The 21661-nt window shown below is 35.7% G+C and overlaps 1 protein-coding gene across 9 annotated transcripts in view; it reads left to right on the top strand.

Annotated features, from left to right (window-relative positions):
- Nucleotides 1-21661, top strand: part of LOC105494311 (pecanex 1) — a 209971-nt gene that overhangs the window by 139782 nt on the left and 48528 nt on the right. For all 9 annotated transcript variants that reach the window (XM_011762638.3, XM_011762637.3, XM_011762633.3 and 6 more), the window contains 7 exons: nt 1738-1888; nt 3575-3716; nt 4416-4593; nt 7120-7228; nt 8345-8474; nt 11972-12030; nt 13784-13999. In XM_011762638.3, coding sequence (XP_011760940.1) covers nt 1738-1888; nt 3575-3716; nt 4416-4593; nt 7120-7228; nt 8345-8474; nt 11972-12030; nt 13784-13999 — 985 coding nt within the window. The remainder of the gene's footprint in view (nt 1-1737; nt 1889-3574; nt 3717-4415; nt 4594-7119; nt 7229-8344; nt 8475-11971; nt 12031-13783; nt 14000-21661) is intronic.

Here is a 21661-nt window from a genome sequence, read left to right as displayed (position 1 = left end):
TCAGCTATTATTTCCTTAAATAGGCTTTCTATGCCTTTGCTCATTTCTTCTAGAAACTCCAAAATTCAAATATTTGGTCATTTTTGCAGTGTCATATATATCATGTGAGCTTTTTTTTTCCTTCTTTCTTTCTTTCCTTCCGTTTTTTTTTTTTTTTAAGATCCATCTTAAAGTTTAGAAATTCTTTCTTCTGCTAGATCTAATCTATTGTTGAAGCTCTTGCTTATATTTTTTATTTCATTTGTTGAATTCTTGAGTTCCAGAATTTCTGTTTGGTTCCCTTTTATGATATATCTCTTTGTTGAGTTTCTCATTTAGATCATGAATTGTTTTCCTGATTTCTTTGTATTACTCTTATGTGTTCTCTCGTATCTCACTGAGTTTCCTTCATATCATTATTTTGAATTCTTTTTCAGACATTTCATAGATTTCCTTTTCTTTGGTATCTATTACTGGAAAATTATTATGTTCCTTTGGAGGTGTTACATTTTCTTGCTTTTTCATGTTTCTTGTGTCCTTACATTGATACATCTGATGTAACAGTTTTTCCAATTGTATGGATTGGCGTTTGGAGAGACAGACTGTTTCCTTTAGATATATGTATAGTGTTGGTTGGACAGGATGCTTTGTCTTTGATTCTGGTTGTGCATGGTAGCGTACTCTCCATATGATTTCTTTGGCCATAATCGGCGTTAGTCATGTCTGTGAATTCCTCAGTGACTCAGGCTGCATTTGTTCATAGAGGCTGTGGTGAGGCATTGCTGGGGATACAGATGCTAGGCTGGCTAGACCTCAGACGCCAGTAGTGGCTGCAGTGGGTCAGGTGTACTAGTCCTTGGCCCATGGATCGGCAAACATGGGTGCCTGTGGTGTTGGGTCTGGGCAGGCTGGTCCATGAGTCTCCAGTCAGCATACTTGGCTATTGGTGGTAGCAGGGAAGAAAAGTTTTAAGATGCATACGTCTTTCTAACAAATGACTTTTCTCCAGTATGAATCAGGATATGGCAACTCAGATGGCAATCCCTGTTGAAGGCCTTGCCACAACCTTCATAGTCACAAATGGTCTCTGTCCTGTGCACTTGTACAGGTATGCATCAAGCTTTTAGGCCTTGTTGTAATTGGTGATGCAATCCAGGAAGGAACAGATGACCCTGCTGCGAAGCATGAGGGGTAGCAGTGGAGAGACTGGGCTGGGCTCTTGCTGGCTGTGATGAACAGGTCAGTGATGGTTATAGATGACATTACCACAGTGACCAAAGCCAGCGGCCGCAGGGCACCTGGGTCTCTATGCCAGGGGACAGGTATACAGCCGTGTGCTAAGCCATGTACTGTGAACCAGTGCACGCAGCCAACTGCTCTGGGTGGACCCCGCCTTACCCCATCATCTCTGCTACTAAAAACAATTTAATACATTTCTCTGAACATCTCGTAGAACATTCATGTAATAGGCAATACACCTTAGGCCACTCTCTCGTTATACAATAGTGTAAGACACCAGAGAAAGTAGTTAACACATTTCAAAATATCTGTGATACATGAATAGTCACTAACTTTCAAGGCTGATTAGAACAAACTACATAATTTAGAAATGTTAACCGTAGAAAAATGTTTAGTTCTTATATTCTAAAATGGACATTGTCCATTATCAGATGGAAAACTGAACTGACAAATTAGAATTTCTACGGTAAGTCTCAGAATCACTCCTAATTTTATCACTTTTATTATTATTTTCTTTAGCCTGCCCTCAAGTATGTGTTGTATACATTGGTTGGCTTTGTGGGTTTTGTAACCCATTATGTGCTGCCTCAAGTTAGAAAACAGCTACCATGGCACTGTTTCTCTCATCCTCTGCTAAAGACACTCGAGTATAATCAGTATGAAGTTCGAAGTAAGTATTTCATTAGCACTTTTCTTTTTAATATTCCGAGTTTTTCCCTTTGCTATATTGATAGATGACTGAGTTAAATGAATATCATCACAGAACATTTGGCTTGTGTTTTTTTGCTTAAGTTTGAAGCTGTTAATGAATCTAATCTCTTGCAGGATGCATTAATTTAGCTGAAATATGAGTGTCAGTGTTACAATGCCAATTTTCCACAGAAGAAACTTACTTCTCGCCTCTCTAAATTGTTCTTCACAGACTTCTCATTGATGAATCCTCTTTTGTATGTCCATTACTTCTCTTTCCTGACCCTACTCTTCCCCCTAATTAGTTTTCAGTGCCATACAGGCAATCCAGTCCTCTTTAAGGCCTCTCTACTTGAAATAGTTTTAACTTAATGTGTAGGGAGGTAGAAAGGTCTTTGTTCCTGTTTCTGTCAGAGACACTGTGTCCTACCAGAGAGGAGTGTAAAAGAGTTGACAACGTGAAAAGAAATTAAAAACATTTTTAATTGCTGTTATTAGTTCAGATTTGCAATAAGGTATAAAATGATGGAAAAGAGATAGAAGGCTAATTCACTCGCCAAGCTTTTTCCTTACCACTGTAAACCCTGACGTTTCTTTCCTGTTCAAGTATTCAGCTCTTGTTCATTGGCCCCATTATCTATAATATATTGTACTTCCTCAGTTTAGAGAAATAATAATGTTCATACCTATGTCATAATTTATTGTATACCAATGGTTATTAAATAAGCCAACTTTTTTCTCACACTTTTTTTTTCAGTTAGCAAATTACTGTAGAGTAAATCATTCAATTGCTTGAAGATAACTTTTTTAGAGAACTCTGAAGCCCTTGAAAGCTTCCTCAAAAAGGAAAATGACATGAAACTGCATAAGAATCTGGCCCATTTATACCATCAGGAAAATAACTCAGAATGAGATATGTTTTTAATGGTGAACTATTACTGCTTTCATATATAAATGATGACACATATCTAGTTTGTTTTAAAGACCAACACTTTTCGTTAAAATAAATTATTGATCTTATTTTTTTAACCTTAGAATATTTAGTCTAAATACAAATTTTGTTTCAGCATAACATTTTGACATTTATACTACTAACAGCAAAGTTGTTTTTTTCCTTGTACTGATTTTAGCAACTCAAAGAAAAAATATTATATCTTAGAGAACTTCCTAAAACCAGGTGATACTGTTTTCAGATAGCCAAAGAACCATGTTTTAAATCTTTTAGTTTATCCCAGACACTTTCCCCGATGAAATAATATTGTAGCATTGGAAAAAAATTATTGGCAATGAAAATTGCTCTTAAGTATGCGAATTCAAATCATATCGTATTTTTATTTTGGCTGGAAGGAGCAATCTAATGATCTTCAGTAATCTTTTTTTGATAAGTTATAAGCATAAATGAGAAAAGTTATGGTTAAAAACTGAGGTTTCAAGAATTAAAGTTTGAAACTCATCTAAATGATAAATCATGTCTAACTTGCAAATTTGTAAGTATCTGAGAGCTCACAGAAGTTGACAGTTGATTAAAGTACTGGCTTTTTAAAAACATTTTATTTGTAGTTTGGTACTAAATTTGAGTTGTAAAATTTTTCTTTCTCATCACATTGACAAACTACTTCATACGTTAGATGACATGTAGTCTTCTTGATTTATACTGCCTTGTTAGATGCAGCCACGATGATGTGGTTTGAGAAACTTCATGTGTGGCTTCTTTTTGTGGAGAAGAATATAATCTATCCATTGATTGTTCTCAATGAACTGAGCAGCAGTGCAGAGACAATTGCTAGTCCAAAGAAACTGGATACAGAGTAAGTATAGTAGTCTTCTAATATTGTCTGACTACTGGGGGCTGTTATAAACAATGTCTTAAGTTGTTGATCAAATATTAAACAATTGTTTCCTTCATGCAAGGCACTGTGAGATTAAAAATTTAGGTGACATTTTGTCCTTGACTTCCCTTTTTTAAACATTTGTTTCTGCTGTTAGCATATTCTCTACTCCAGACATCTCATTGTCAATTGATATTTTATGAGAGGACATTTTAAAAATAAGGTTAATTTTTAATATTAGATGGCTATTTTGATGCACTGTGTAACTTACACCATATAAATGGTCAGTTGCCTCCATAGTCATCTGATGAGCCTGCCTAATAGAGTAGGTACCTATTGTTGAGTCTGCATTAATGTTTTTCATTTGCTAAATGCAGTTGGTGTTAAAGTAATAGAAATATTGAGAAAATAGAGAATCAGATGTCAGAATTATAATACGATTATTTTTAAAACATGGTCCCTTATATAAAGGATAAGAATCATAATGAATAGAATTAAAAGGGAATAGTCAGATACTTTCAGGATGTGATTTATCTAGCTGTATACATCATTTTTGGAAGCTTACATTTAATGTATATTTTGTAGGCTTAGTAAAGTAAATGGTGAATTTTATTTTAAGTTACTGTCTCTTCTAATGTTTTCAGTCATGAGTTGATTTGTGTTTTCTTTGTGTCACAGATTAGGTGCTTTAATGATCACCATTGCTGGTTTGAAGTTGCTACGATCCTCTTTTAGCAGCCCTACATATCAGTATGTCACAGTCATCTTTACTGTGCTCTTTTTCAAATTTGACTATGAAGCTTTTTCAGAGACCATGCTGTTGGATCTCTTCTTTATGTCCATACTCTTCAACAAGGTAATTTATCACTGAAAGGAATATCCTTATCTATAAAAACTATCTCCCTGAGTTATACGCTATTTAGTCAAGATTTTTCTTACATTTCATTTGATTTATTATTGTTTAAGTTATCTCTCTTCAACCAGTTATTTAGGAGCACATTGGAATCCCTAAACAAAGATAGTCACTGTGATTTATAAAAGATATATTTCTTGCTATCACTGAGAAGATAAGATTAAGTTATATAAAACAATTAGAGAAACATTAATAAGTATATATTTTGAAATATATAGAATCTCTCAAAAAGTATATAGTTTTGAATAATTTTAGAAACAGAAGTGGTAATAATTGAATTGGGCTCTGTAGGCCAGTGAAACAGGTAGATGCTGAGGAGATTGAGGCTAGGTGGGAGCAGTCAGAAATTAGATTGATGTGACATTTGCAGAATACTCTGAACTTCACCGGCTGCTGCTAAAATTCATTATCCACCCATAAGATAGATGTTCTTAGGCCTTTTACAAATTAGATGGTAAAATCTTGGTCCTCTGCCTCCTAACCCAAGAATCATTTTGCTGAATCACACTACCTTTCTCAATGAAATAGGCTGTACAGTCAGATTATTTGTCAGTTAAATAGTGATTAAATTTCATGTTAACACTGACCACATACAAAGGACTTTGACATATATTATCCCATTTGATAGGTAACAGAGAGCTGAAGCAAATGAACAGCTACAAAACACAATGAAATTCCAATTTTAGGAAAGTTAGCCTGGTCAGCCACATTTGGCTTCAGTTGGGGAAGAGAGAACCTAAAGGTACGGAGAACAGCTTAAGCGATGATGGCAGTAATTCAGATGTGATAGTAGTCTGATCTAGGATGGGGAACAGTAAAAATGGAAAGCCATTTCACTGATAGTCAATTTCAATATTGTGATAAATAGCTTTGAAAATATTTCGGTATTATATCTGTTCAGTCACTAATTTGCATTTTTATCATTTATTTCCTCTTCTAGTGAGTATGGTTATTAACCAAAGGAGGAAGCCAGAAAGTTAATCAGAGAATTGTATAAAGAAGCATGTGGTTTCTCACAAACTCAAATATTTAGATTGAAAATTGTATTTCATCTTATACTGGTTGGAAAAAAGTGAAAGTTGCAGTAAAATATAAAGTAAATAATCTTTGAAATATAGTTGCTACACTTAACTCTGCATTAGTTTGGATTTTCTTAATACTTTTATTGTTAAACATATTTTTTAAAACAAAAAGCTGTTTTAGAACTGTTCTAGATGCTTAAGCTACACCAATGAACAAAACAGAGAAAGCTGTCCCTTTGAGTTTGTATTCGAATTGGTCAGTAGATAGAATTTAACAGTGACAATCGGTGGTATTCAAGGGATTTCTTCAGATATATTTTTTACTTTAAGATATCATTGTAAGGTATATCATGGATTTAATAACCTTTTAATAAAAATTACATGTATAAAAAAATCCCTTTACCTACCAACCCTTACATATTGTTACATATTGTTCTTTTCTTTAATGTTACAGTTAAAATTGAAGTACAGTTTGTTTCACACTTAGAATCTGAAGAGGTTTCTGAGTCATTGCTTTTAAGTCATTGTAATGGCATCATGATGATATATACATGCTGCTTTTACTTACCATGATCCTGATTACATTAGTGCCGAGGTCTGCATAATTTTGAGTCATGGCAAAAATAATTTTGAATCATGGCAAAAATACTGCAGTTCATCTACAATTTTTTAATTGGTTGGAGTTGTGATTTCTGTTTTTAAATTGGAAGTTAAGTAAGTTCATTTGTAAATCAGTTAAAGTATTTTAAAGGATGAGGGGATTGTTGCCTAATCATGCAGAGGCAGTCTTGGACAAGTACAGCAACTCTGATTCAGCATTGAAAAACTGCTCAACTGTAACATATCCAATCTTAAATAAAATTAAAATGTGTATCCTGTTTCCACTGACAGCAATTAAGGTTATGAACAGATGCCTAGTATACACAACTAAATTTCTGTGGAAACAGACGGTGACAACTGTATTACAGCTGCTGTTTTCACATTCCTTTTGACATTACGTTTAAAACATACTCAGTTTCCATAGCACTAAAATTTGCGGAAAATGTGTCTTAGAATAAATAAATATATGTATTACTTTAGCTTTGCAGACATCTTGATTTTTTTTTTCAAGAACAATTATTTGACTGCTTTCTACCTTTCTTTGTTTTGCTTGTAGTAGCGTAATATGGCCAGTAGAGGGCATAGAATTTTTTTTTTTTTTTAAACAGATGAAACATAAATCCATATATAGCTACCTATCTTTACTTAGAAAGTGTCTTTACTCAGAAATAAGTGCAGCATTTAGGCAGTTGATATATCTTTTCCTATTATGCAAATGGCAAATAATTTCAATGCCATTTCCCTGTTAGGAGGAATATACATTTTACAGATTTTTCATTTTCTAATTCAAATATCTGATAAGTTTTTTTTTTTTTTTTTACTGACAGCTATTCTTTTCCTCCTGCAGCTTTGGGAACTCCTTTATAAACTGCAGTTCGTGTATACCTATATTGCCCCGTGGCAGATCACATGGGGTTCTGCTTTCCATGCCTTTGCTCAGCCTTTTGCAGTTCCTCGTATCCTTCTAATTAAAGTTTAATAAGAATGGGCAGTCATATCCTTGACAAGAACGTTGGTTTATAGGCATAATCTTTTACAGGCATAGATAAAGTTTACTGTGTAATAAATTGTCAAAAATTCATAATCTTGGCCGGGCGCAGTGGCTCACGCCTGTAATCCCAGCACTTTGGGAGGCCGAGGCGGGTGGATCACCTGAGGTTGGGAGTTTGAGACCAGCCTGACCAACATGGACAAACCCCATCTCCTCTGAAAATACTAAATTAGCCCGGTGTGGTGACACATGCCTGTAATCCCAGCTACTCGGGAGGCTGAGGCAGGAGAATCTCTTGAACCCAGGAGGTGGAGGTTGCGGTGAGCCGAGATCACGCCATTGCACTCCAGCCTGGGCAGCAAGAGTGAAACTCTGTCTCAAAAAAAAAAAAAAAACCATAACCTTTTATATCCACACCTATACTGTTGATTGTTTAACTTGTATTAATATCTGTAGCCCACAGATCATCTGAACATAAGAAAAGTATTCAGGTTTTGTAAGAAAGTAATGCTGATTTTAAATCTTACATTTGCATATGTGAATATTAAAGTCCAGGAATCTTTAATACATAAAAGAAATGTTTAGTATTATTTTTTAATAAATGAAAGCACAAAACATTTTTTCATAATATGATATGAAACTGATAGAATTAAACTTCTGTAAAAAATTTTCTACTCCCACTATTTCTTAGTGTTTTCTAAATAATAGTAAGGGAGTAAGGGTTAGTAACCACATTGATATGGAAAGACAGACTTACGGTATCTGCAAGCTTTAGTTTTAACCTTGTGGAAAATTGAACTCTAACATCTCTTCCCAAGATTAATATATGAACTTTTACTAAATACGTATTAGCAAATATTGATTTGGCTCCTTTGAAAACATCATACCAGGTTGAACTTTCTGTACGTCTTTCTGTTGGTGACCCCTTAATGGCTGCCCAGCGATACCTTCTTTTGTATTCTTCTGGTGACCCTCAGTTCTCTAATTGATGTAATCTAAATGTATCTGCTAGGTTTTTGTGAGGTTTTTTTGGTATCTGTGCTCAGATGAATTTCAGTGTCCTTAACTAGTTTTCCCATAGATTCAGCCATGCTGTTTATTCAGGCTGCTGTCTCGGCCTTCTTCTCTACTCCACTGAACCCCTTTCTGGGAAGTGCAATATTCATCACTTCATATGTCCGACCTGTGAAATTCTGGGAGAGAGACTATAAGTGAGTAAAGTAAAACACTTGAAAAACAATTTTTATCTTTTCTACTAGGAAAAACTATTGACAGCATTATTATTAGAATTTATAGTTCATAATTTATTGTGTTGAAATATTTGTTTTTGCTAAAACTTTATAAATATTTTTAAAATTTGAAAAGTGTATAAAAAAAGAGGCCAGAGGAAATTACTTTTTATTTTTTATTTTTCTTGTCTTTTTTTTTAAACAGTATCTCATTCTGTTGCCCAGGCTGGAGTGCAGTGGTGCGTCTCGGCTCACTACAACTTCCGCCTCCTGGGGACTCAAGTGATCCTCCTGCCTCAGCCTCCCGAATAGCGGGGACTACAGGCTTGAGCCACCACGCCAGCTAATTTTGGTATTTTTTATAGAGACAGAGTTTCACAATGTTGCCTATACTGCTCTCAAACTCCTGAGCTCAAGCGACCCACCTGCCTCAGCCTCCCAAAGTGTTAGGATTACAAGCTTGAGCCACTGTGCCCAACCATTTTTTTCTACTTAGAAGATATTTTTAAACATTGTTCTGATTGAATATGTTCATTTTTATATTTTTTTTCTTTCAGTGATATTAGAATTATTTCACATTAATAATACTCTGCAACTTTTTGCTATATAATATCATTATAACAGTCATCATAATGAGTTACAGTTTTTTTAGAAATACCTGGCTATTTCTAAAGCTAAATTTTTATAGGTTATTTCTGCTATTTTGAGAAGATAAGTTTTTAATGACCATCTTTGTGCATGAATTATTTTCTCCATTTAGGCTTAGTTCCTTGGGCTAGCTATTTAATCTAAAGCTTAGTAACTGTATTTGTATGTAATCTCTCCAAATTTCATTTTATTTCAGAAAACATTCCTAGAAGGGAATGCTTTTAGGAGTTATGAGTTATGGAGCATAAACATTTTAAAGGCTTTTAATGTATGTTAACACATTGGTTTAGAAAGAGCTTGTACTAATTCATAATTCTACTGACCATCTCCATTACTGTCTTTCTCTCTATACTTTCACAAATTGGCATATTTAATAGGTGAAAATTGTAATCTCACCTTTTAAACAGTGGACTAGTTTGTAGGTTTGAAACTAAATCTCTGGTCCTTTATCTAAAACCACACATGGTATTTCCCATTTTGGTGAATTTCGGTGTTGTTTATTATTATTATTATTCTGGACCAGTTAGCCCAAAGTAATGTTCAATGGCTGCAGTTCTTAACTTTTTGGATTTAGAACCCCTTTATACTCTTTTTTTTCTTTTCTTTTTCTTTTTTTGAGACAGAGTTTTGCCCTTGTCATCCAGGCTGCAGTGCAATGGCACAATCTCGACTCACTGCAACCTCCGCCTCCTGGAGTGCAATGGCGCCATCTTGACTCACTGCAACCTCCGCCTCCCAGGTTCAAGCAATTCTCCTGCCTCAGCCTCCCGAGTAGCTGGGATTACAGGCGCCCACCAGCACGCCTGGCTATTTTTTATGTTTTTAGTAGAGAGGGGTTTCACCATGTTGACCAGGCTGATCTTGAACTCCTGAGCTCAGGTGATCCACCCGCTTCGGCCTCCCAAAGTGCTGGGATTACAGGCGTGAGCCACTGTGCCCGGCCTTATGCTCTTAAAAGTTATTGGAAACGCTAGAGTTTTAAAAATACGGATTTTATCTACGAATATTTACTAGAGTGGGAAGAAAAACTCAAAAATTTCAAATGTTTACTTATTAACTAATTTAAAAATAACAATGATGTATCTATTGTATATTTGTGTAAATAACATTTTAAAGTTATGAATAACTATATTTACACTCCCCCAAAAAATTAGTGAGAAGAGTGGCCTTGTTACATAGTTTTGCAAATCTCTTAATGTCTGGCATATTAAAAGACAGGTGGATTCTCGTGTCTACCTATACATTCAATCATCTGCAGTATATTGTTTTGATTGAAGTATCTGAAAAAAAAATTCAGCTTCACACTCACCGTGTTGGCCAGGCTGGTCTGGAACTCCTGACCTGAAGTGATCCACCTGCCTTGGCCTCCCAAAGTCCTGGGATTACAGGCATGAGTCACCTTGCCCAGGCAAAAAAGAAGTATTCTAGTAGCCTTTTAAGACAATCCTGGATATTTTTCTTTGATTTTTCACTGAAACCCAAGAAATGGGAGCTTCTTAAAAGTTACTTGCAATATGGAATCTAAAACCATGTCTGTGAACTTTTGGAACTATATGACATCAAAATCCACTCATCTGTCTTACACCCTGAATGGATCTTTTACCCATGCATACTTTTGTAACATTTTATATTGGTCATTTGGAAAATACTACTTCACTGAGTAATGTAGATTTTCTAAATGTTGACACATTTTATTATGTAATGATGTTTAAAATATGTTCATTGGTATCACCACCAATCAGAAAGAAATTTTAATTATTGGGAAGCTGTCAAGCTTATCGTGGTAGATAGGAGTTTCCCAAATTTTCATTTTTGTTTGAAAATTCAGATTTTTATTATTGTCAACAGGTATTGCCGGTTGTTTTCCTTGAAATAACAGGCTCACTTTCTTTATTTTTGGGAAATATCTGTCAAATGACCACATCTAAATAATCTCATAATTTTTCCATCAGGGTTAAGTAAAAATGGTGTTCCAAGAAAAAAACACAGCTAGTTCAGCTCAGAGGTCAAGCAGTTGCACAAATGCTTCCCCTCATGACAGCCAATGTACTTCAGAAGGCAGCAGAAGTGCTTCATATATATTTTCTCATTTTGCCATACAGAGTATTAAAAAGGCCTGTACTGTGAGTTGAGATTTAATAAGTTTGATACTTTTTACTGCTTCATTAGGGACATATTTATGTGAAACTTGGATTTTTTGTTTGCTTTATTGTGCAAGTGTAGCAGCGAAGGGTAGAACAGTTTGGTGCTGCTGCCTTGATTCATGCCCAGGCACCGCAGTCTTACCCACCATTGCTTTAGTACCACCAGTGCAGTTGTCAACACAATGTAAAAAGCAAGTAACAGCTCAGTGTTACTTTGAAAATAGTTTTGATCTGGAAAACTGCCCAAAAGAGCCTTAGGTTCTATGGACCACATTTTGGGAACTACTGTTCCAAAGAACATTGCATCACTGAGCATTAATAGATTATACCTTCCTTTGACAAAGAATGTTCTCATCTCTTTGAATTTTTAAGAACCATGTACAGTATACATTTTTTTCATCTTGGTCAGCTTTTTTATCACAGTGCGTGCATAGATATCTTTCCATACACTGTACAGTAAAAAAAAAAATCTGCTGTGTTCATGTGTGGTGAAGGGGGGAGAATTTTAATTCCTAAAAGTGTGCTAACAAGGCGTTTTATTGTTATACTAATCACAGGTTTTTTCCAGAGATTTTCATAAAGTGGTAACCTTTATTTTATATGTTTCCTAGAGTTTCTCCCTCACTCTTAATTGTTAAATATTTTTTAAGGTAAAGAAAGTTACTAAAAATGTTTTATTTTCTTTAGCACAAAACGAGTGGATCATTCAAATACCAGACTGGCTTCCCAGCTTGATAGAAATCCAGGTAATAGCTCTATTTGTGAATAAGGAGGCAAGTCTAAGGATTTGTTTTTTTATATATATATGTTTATATTCACTCCTAACTTGTTGGGAATCCTCTATGAATCCCAAATATTCACTTTTAAAAACTAAGTATTTGTTTTACTTTTGCAAAACATATATGAATTACAGTATCTACAATTTATATATCCACCGTTTATAAAATGCATCTTAAGAAAGCTTATAAGAATGAAAAATTCCATTCAAAGATAGTTCTTACATAGGATAAAATGTAGAAAAATGTTAAAATAAAACTGGTCAGATGTTTTCAAGGGTCTGTAATCAGACTGACACATGTTTTATTAGTATGTTTCCCTCCACCCTTCCCTCAATGTTTAGGTCAATATTAATTTAATTTGATTCAGTTTATTGTGTACAGAGATGTCATCAAGTGGGCATATGCCAGTCAGGATAGAGCTTTAGTGGGTGACACCTTGCTGGTGTTACCATTATCTAAAGTGTGGTTCTTAGTCTTATCATTTGGGAAACATCATTTTATTGGCCCACTCAATAGTAATCTGTCACAGAGAATGAGAGATTAGCATATCAACCAGAACCTCAGTGTATTAATTTACTAAAATGAATATTACTCTCAAATACACTGGAATATTTGCGTCCATTTGACTCATAAATTCCCTCAAATCTGATTAATTCTCAGTGATAACACTGGACTAAGGAGAACTAGTTATTTGATACTAATGACCATCATCATCATGTTCTGGTAGAGAAAATAAGCATTTCAGCTCTAGTATGTGCTTGTAAGGGGCTAGATTTATCTTGCTGATGATGCCATTCTGCATAACCAAAGGCCACGTCCTGAATCAGTATATACATTTTTGTGTTGTGCTGACATAGAATTGATACAGCCATTGTGTTGACATTAGAATTTGGAGTTTCCTTTCATTATTTTATTCAGTTAGGCTAGGTTTAAAATAATTATTACACTTTGAATATCTTACTGTTCTGCAATACTATACTTGGGGCATGCATTTACAGATTATTGCTTTGCATGAGTTACTTCTAGAGATGGTCATATAATCTATTAAGTGATGTTTATTTTAATTCCTTCCTTCCTTCCTTCCTTCCTTCCTTCCTTCCTTCCTTCCTTCCTTCCTTCCTTCCTTCCTTCCTTCCTTCCTTCCTCTCTTTCTCTTTCTTTCTCTTTCTTTCTCTTTCTTTCCCTTCCCTTCCCTCCCCTCCCCTCCCCTCCCCTTCCCTCCCCTCCCCTCCCCTCCCCTTTGTCTCAACATGGCTAATATTGACTAACCAACTTCTTTTTGATTGTCTCATTTGTTCAAATCTTGTATTATGTTTTATTTGTTCAAATCTTGTATTATTTTATCTGCTTCCTTTACTAAATAGTCTTTTTGTTCTTCTTCTGAATTCTTTTATTTTTCTCATTTCTCTTACATGGTTTTAATTATAAGGCATATTTTATTGAATAATTGCTAACTGTTGAGGAGGTCGAAAAGTCCTTAGATTGCTTCAAGTCAAATTCTCACATTTTGTGAATGAGAACCATAGATTCTGGGAGGTTATGTGACTTCTAAATCTAAATTCATTTTCCTGTGTTTTACTTATGTAGAAACTGTAAGGGTATGAATGTTATTTTCCTTGTCAAATAAATATGTGCGAGAAGTTTTTAATATTTTTAACAATCTTGTTTGTCAAGAGGACTTAAGGTGAAATTTAACTTTTTTTTAAATCCCTTTTTATAGGATCAGATGACAACAATCTGAATTCCATCTTTTATGAGCATTTAACTAGATCCCTACAACACAGCCTCTGTGGTGATTTGCTGCTAGGACGATGGGGAAACTACAGTACAGGGGACTGTTTCATCCTTGCCTCTGACTATCTCAATGCATTAGTACACCTTATAGAGATAGGCAATGGTCTGGTCACTTTTCAGCTGCGGGGACTTGAATTCAGAGGTAAGACATTCATTCACCTTTTATTTCTGTAGCATACTCCTGTGGCACCTTACTTTTACATGTTTCTCTCTCAAACCAGAAGTTGTCATAGAATTAGATATTTGGGATTGTGGAATGAGAAAAGTTGTTAAAGAGTAAGTATTAGATTTTTTCACCCACATTCCATATTCCAAGAAGAATCATATTTGCAGTATGGCTTTATATATAAAAGTAGTAGTGTTAGTGTATAGTTGATTTGTTTTCCTGGATATGTTGAATTTCTGTTGTTCTGTGCATGGTTTCTTGCTGGTCCCTCTTGTGACCAGTTGCATAAATTTGTTGGACGGCTAGCAGCATGGAATGCTGAATTTTTGTGTGAGGCAGAATAGTTAACTGAGTTACGTTCATATAGACACCGTGCCTTTGTCTTCAACAATTTTTTTAAATTGAGGTGAAATTCACATAAAATAAAATTAATGTTTAGGGCGAAGAAATCACAGGAGCATTTAGTACATTCACAGTGTTGGGCAGCCACCACCTCTGTCTCGTTCCAGAGCATTTTCATCACTCCAAAATAAAACGCTGTACCCATTAAGTAGTTACTGGCCATTTTCCTTTCGATCAGCCCTCTACAGTTTTATGTACTGATAAAGTTATTTCTTTACAGAAAATCATGCATTCAGAAACATCAACTTGATATTATCAATTCCTGTAAAACTGAATAACATGTAAGCACGAGTAGAAACTGGTTTCATAGGATGTTTCAAGTCCTGTTACTGAATATTTTTCCAGTGTAGGAAACATTTTGACTTAAGAGTTTTCAGAGAGTTTTTTATCTATTCGAAGTGCTTTGGAGCATTTTTAGTCTGGAATAGAAACAAGAAAGCATTTGATTAGAAAGAGGGCGAAGCCAGATCTATAACCCCACAGCTTTATTTTCATCCTAGTGTTGCATAAGAAGGCTTGCACCTTAGCTATGGAGTGTCTATGTTAGTGGAGCAAGTACTAGTCTAGAAGTTACATTGTTGGCTAGAAATAAATCTTTAGCTGTGCAGCACTCAATGGAGTAAATGTTGATGTTTACTTGTGATCTGTTTATAATCCATTCATATTCTCTCATTCTTCAAAATATCCTGTTCTTGTCTTATGAATATTTGTTTCTGCCTCTCCCATCAGAAGCCTAGGACCGTCTGGAGTCTTAACCCCAGGCTGTTCAAACCTAATCCAACTAGGCTCATCCAAAAGTTAGCATACCCTTACCACCATTCCTACTACTGCAGTGACTTTTAGCTTCCTTTTTAAGTTTTGGCACCTGAAGACTTCATCCTTATTTTTAAATTTTAATTTAATTTTTAAAACAAATGTGTTGGGAGGCTGTTTTATCTAACATTTCTACATATGTGAAATGGAAGGGGAGTGTTCTTCTTACCGTCTACTCACTCCATCATATTAATCAGTAGTTCTCCAAATCAGAAAAGTTATCCAGATTTTCAGTCTCTGGTATTGAGTAGATTCAGATAAACTTTTGGATAAATCTTTTGCTATGTAAATGCTAATTATTTGCCAATCGAAACTCAAATTTGAAAATACAGCAACCTTGACTATTTGAAATCCTATAGATTTGGGTAACAAGGGATACCTTTAATTCTTAACTCAGACATGAGCATTTATTTTCTTTAAGAGACAGGTGTCTTGCTCTGTCACCCAGGCTGGAATGCAGTGTCATGATCACAGCTCACTACATCCGCAAACTCCTGGGCTCAAGGAGTTGCCTCTTGCCTCAGCCTCCTGAGCAGTTGGGACTACAGGTGCACACTACCACTCCTGGCTAATTTTTTTTTAATTTTAATTTTTGTAGAGATGGGAGTCTCACCATCTTGCCAAGACTGGTCTTGAACTCCTGAGCTCAAGTGACCCTCCCACCTTGACCTCCCAAAGTGCTGAGATTGTAGGTGTGAGCCACCACACCCAGCCGGGATTTTTTTAAAGACACATTTGATCATGGCATTCTTATGCTTAAAATTTTCCAGTGACTTCTCATTGCATTTAAGATAGAATTCAAATGCCCGAACACATCATATAGTACTCTGTGATCTAGCCTCTGCCATTTTCTCCATCCTCACTTTACAGCACTATCCGCACTCACTGTAGCCACACTGGCCTTCTTGCAGTTTCTTAGATGTGCTAAATTCTTTGCTAAGGACTCCTTATTGCCCTTCATTTTGCCAGAAAGTACCAGTCATCTCTCTTCCTCCCCTAATCCTCCGTCTGGCTAATTCCTTTGCCTGAATGTCGCTTTCTCAGAGAAGCCTTCTCTAGCCACCTATCGTATGTGATTATCTCGTTTTACCATGTTTTTATTGTTAGATTCTTACACAGTCATGGACTGCAGCAATGGACTGCATATATCACAGTGGTCCCTTAACATTATAATGGAGCTGAAAAATTCCTGTTAGTGACATCGTAGCCATTCTGTCCTATCACAAAGCATTACTTGTGTTTATGGTGATGCTGGTATAAACAAAACTGTGCTACCAGTCATATAAAAATCTAGCACATACAATTATATACACTACATAATACTAGATAATGATAATAAACAACTATGCATTTACTATGTTATACTATACTTTTTATGGTTAGAATGTCCTCCTTGTACTTACAAAAAAAAAGTTTACTTTAGAGCAGTATGTCTTGTTATGCCAGTGGCAGAGTCATACATCTCACATTTACTGTGTCTCTTTATTGCATCATTTTCTCTGTATTTGATTTGATCTTGTGTCATTTTGTTTTATGGCCCCTACATGTACCAAATTCACAGCTAATGTTGCCGGGAAGAGGCCACATCGAGTAGATTGACCAGGAAGCTAAATTAAAAGTGGTTAAGGACTATGAAGGTGGCAAATCAGCAATGGTTATTGCCAGGTAATTGTGTCCCATTCCACCATAGCTGTGATCTTGAAGAACAAGAGCAAAGTGACAGAAGCCATTAAAGGATCTGCTTCATTGAAGACAAAAAGATGAACAAAAATTTGAAAAGGGCCTAAATCATATATGGAAAAACTACTGAAGACCAGACACAGAAGCATGTTATACCTCTCAGCATCACGACAATCACAGACAAAACAAAAAGTTTGTTTGCGATATTGAAAGAAAAGGTTGAACACAACTACAGTGTTGAATTTTCTGCTAGCTCTGGGTGATTTTATTCAAGAATTGTTATTTATTGCATAATGTGAAAGCTGGTGAATGGTGAGTCTGTAAATGCTGATGTGAAAGCAGCCGAAGAATTTTTGGAAACTCTAGATAAGCTGATTGTGAGGAAAATTACTTCACAGGGCAAATCTTCAGTATAGATGAAAGCTTGCTATTCTGAAAACATACTGGAAAGGACTTTCATCCGTAAAGAGGCCAAGTCAATGCCAGCTTTCAAGTCATTAAGGACAGGATAACAGTCTTGCATGGGAGAAATGTTGCAGGTTACAAATGGATGCCCTTCATGATCTGGCCCAGTGAGAACCCCAGGGCCTTCAAGCTTATCACTAAGCACACACTGCCAGTGTATTGCAGGAGCAATAAGAAGTCTTGAATGACCCAGCTTTTCTTCCTAGATGCCCTCCTGAATTACTCTGCCAGCACAATGGAGAAGTACTGTTTGGAGAATAACATACCATTCAAGATTGTGCCTGTTGTTGATAATGCTTCACACATCCTCCTTTTATTGGTGATCTTTATCCTGGTATCAAAGTGGTATTTCTGCCTCCAAATACCACCTCTCTGATCCAACCGATGGATCAAGAAGTTATAGCAGCTTTTCAGACCTACTGCCTGAGAAGGACATTTACCCAGACTATTTCTGCAACTGAGGAAGACACTGAAAAGACACTGATACAATTCTGGGAGGATTATGTCTATGACTGCATCAAGAACCTTGCTTAGGGTGATGTCACCAATGCGGGTATGAATGGCATCTGGAAGAAGACACTCAAGAGGTTCATCTGTGACTTCAAAGGATTTGCCAAGGATGAAGAGATTGCAAAAATCAACATGGCTGTGGTTGGAGATGGCAAACAACTTTAACCATGGTGTGGACAAGGGTGACATTGATGAGCTCCTAGAGGTGGTTCCTGAGGAACTGGCTAATGAGGGGTTGTTGGAACTGGAACAGGAACTCATAGCTGAAGAACAGACAAGAGAAAGGGAAACTGCTAGAGAAGAAAAAGACGAAACCCAAGAAAATTCACAGTGAAGGGTTTTAGCAGAATCTTTTGCAGACCTCAACAAGCTCCTTAAAATTTTGAAAACATGGACCGTAACACCAAAAGGTTTTCATTAATAGAGAGGAATGTTCTTGCTGCATTATCTGCATACAAGCAAATCTCTGATGAATGAAAGAAACAAACCAAGCAAACTGTTGTGGACACAATTTTTCAAAGAGTGATACCTCCTCAAGAAGAGCCTCAGGCAGGTCCTTCAGGAGGTATCCAGAAGAAGTCATTGTTGTCATAGGAGATGGCAGCTCCATGCATGTCATTGCTTCTGAAGACCTTCCAGTGGGACAAGATGTGGAGGTGGAAGACAGTGATCTTGATGACCCTGAGCCTGTGTAGGCTTTGGCTAATGTGTGTGTTTTTGTCTTAGTTTTTAACAAAAAAGTTTAAAAAGCAAAAAAAAATTAAAATTTTAAAAATAGGTAAAAGCTTACAGAATAAGGATATAAGGAAAAAATATTTTTATGCAGCTATACAATATGTTTGTGTTTTAAGCTAAACATTATTACAAAATAGTCAAAAAGTTTTAAAAAATTAAAAGTTTATAAAGTAAAAAAGTTACAGTAAGCTTAGGTAAATTTATTGTTGGAGAAAATAATTAATTTCATGTAACCTCAGGTATAGTGTTGATAAAGTCTACAGTAGTGTATGGTGACGCCCTTGGCCTTCACACTCACTCACTACTCACTCAGTGACTCACCCAGAGCAACTTCCAGTGCTGCAAACTCCATTTGTGGCAAGTGCCTTATATCGATGTACCATTTTTTATCTTTTTGCCATATTTTTGCTGTACCATTTCTGTGTTTCAATATGTTCAGATACACAGATACCTACCATTGTGTTACCGTTAGCGACATTATTCAGTACTATAACATGCTGTACAGGTGTGTTTAGCCTAGGAGCAATAGGCTATATTATATAGCCAAAATGTGTAGTAGGCTGTACCATCTAGGTTTGTGTAAGTACATTCTATGATGTTTGCACAACGAAATTTCTTAACAGTGCATGTCACAGAATGTATCCCCAGAGTTATGCAACATGTGACTGTGTTTATTGTTTAAAGTTTATTTTTTCTCTAGCCAAAGGGTTGGCATACTTTTTCTGTTAGGAACCAGACAGTAAATATTTTAGGGTTTGAGAGCCATACACATTCTCTGTTGCATATTCTTCTTTGTTGTTTTTTCTTTCTTTTAAATTACCCCTTAAAAATATCAAACCCATTCTAAGCTTGGATTTGGCCCAGGGCTGAAGTTGATCAATCTTTGTTTTAGAATATAGGCAGATTCCCAAGGGCAGGAATCACATGTGCTTCATTTATCATTATATACCCAGTACCTATCACACACAGCAATTAGTATATAATAGGTATTTTGTTAGTTTCATAGAATGATTAAATAATATAAGTGTATAGCCTTTTCTTCTTTCTGTTCATTCCAGAGCTCTCATGAGGGATGAGTATATTCTTGCTCACATGTCAATGTGATCTTTGGTTACTTTCTTTTCTTTATAGTGTGATCCCGTCTCACCTACCCCTCCACCAAATATTAATCCAAAGTGTCATTATTTTGCCAGGCAGATATTTGGATCTGCTGAGCATTTTATCTACTTTCTGAGACAGACTCCATTCAGCCAATTTATTATTTTTAAATTTTATTTGTCTATCCTGGATGCTTACTTTTAAGTAATATTGAAACAAGTTTCTTGGTCAGTTTTTATAGATCTTAGTTAAACCAATTCATACTTCTCATTTCCATTTTTATTTTACAGATGCTCTAGATTCTTTACATGTAAACTTTATGTGAAAAATTTGGGTTATGAGTCATTTTTTTGTCTATATCAGAATTTTCTGATAACACCTTCTTCCATATTAATTTTTTACTGCTAAGTGTAAACTACCAGGTACAGTTTTACAAGTCAAACTTTACACATCAATAGTATGTTTGGCTGACTGGATTCCTTTCCATTTTTACTCAGATTAGTTTAAACATATCTAGTTTTCATGATTGTTTTATTTAGTTTTATCAGTATATTCATTATGAAGTGGCTGGAAGATTTAGCTAATCCAGGGAACAATTGGTAATAGTTCCTTATAGATACCCTAGAATCCCTATTAATTAATATTAATAATTGAAAATAGAATATTTCCTCTTGATACATTTTTCTCAGAAAAAAATTCTTTTTTCAATTATTAATATTAATTCCTATACTTATTGACTTCATTTTCTGAGCAAAATATATTAGTAGGGCATATTGGGTAGAAATAGTCTTGGGATTAGAATTGTAGAGTAAAAACATTCTGCTTTAATTCAGGTATCCCATTCTCCTTATTCTGCTGCTATGAACAAAGAGACCTCAGTTGAGTAACTGTCCAAACTTTTACATTTCCTCTTGCCACATCTGATTTCTGTCCACCACTAACAGTGATCTGCACAAAATACAACTCTTGTGTTATTTCTTCATTTAAAAACATTCGATAAACTTCCCAGAAAGAAAGAAAAGTGAAGTAATAACACATAAAACCTAAGAAATAGTTTCAACTTCATGTCGCAATTTTCTTTTAATATACTTTAAGTTCTGGGGTACATGTGCAGAACATGCAGGTTTGTTACATAGGTATACACATGCCATGGTGGCTTGCTGCACCCATCAACCAGTGATCTACATTAGATATTTCTCCTAATGCTATCCCTACCATGGCCCCCCACCCTCCAACAGGCCTGGGTATGTGATGTTCCCCTCCCTGTGTCCATGTGTTCTCATTGTTCAACTCCCACTTATGAGTGAGAACATGCGGTGTTTGGTTTTCTGTTCTTGTGTTAGTTTGCTGAGAATGATGGTTTCCAGCTCCATCCATGTCCCTGCAAAGGCCATGAACTCACCCTTTTTTATGGCTACATAGTATTCCATGGTATATATACGCCACATTTTCTTTATCCAGTCTATCATTGATGGGCGTTTGTGTTGGTTCCAAGTCTTTGCTATTGTTAACAGTGCCACAATAAACTTACATGTGCACGTGTCTTTATAGTAGAATGATTTATAATCCTTTGGGTATATACCCATTAACAGGATTGCTGGGTCAAATGGTTTTTCTAGTTCTAGATTCTTGAGGAATCGCCACACTGTCTTCCACAAGGGTTGAACTAATTTACACTTCCACCAACAGTATAAAAGCATTTCTATTTCTTCACATCCTCTCCAGCATCTGTTGTTTCTTGACTTTTTAATGATCACCATTCTAACTGGCGTGAGATGGTGTCTCATTGTGGCTTTGATTTACATTTCTCTAATGACCACTGATGATGAGCTTTTCTTCATCTGTTTGTTGGCCACATAAATGTCTTCTTTTGAGAAGTGTCTCTTCATATCCTTTGCCCACTTTTTGATGGGGTTGTTTTTCTCTTGTAGATTT

This window comes from Macaca nemestrina, chromosome 7, assembly GCF_043159975.1.
Source record: "Macaca nemestrina isolate mMacNem1 chromosome 7, mMacNem.hap1, whole genome shotgun sequence".
NCBI lineage: Eukaryota > Metazoa > Chordata > Mammalia > Primates > Cercopithecidae > Macaca > Macaca nemestrina.
The sequence above is the reverse complement of the archived record's forward strand: the minus strand, read 5'-3'. Positions and strand labels throughout refer to the sequence as shown.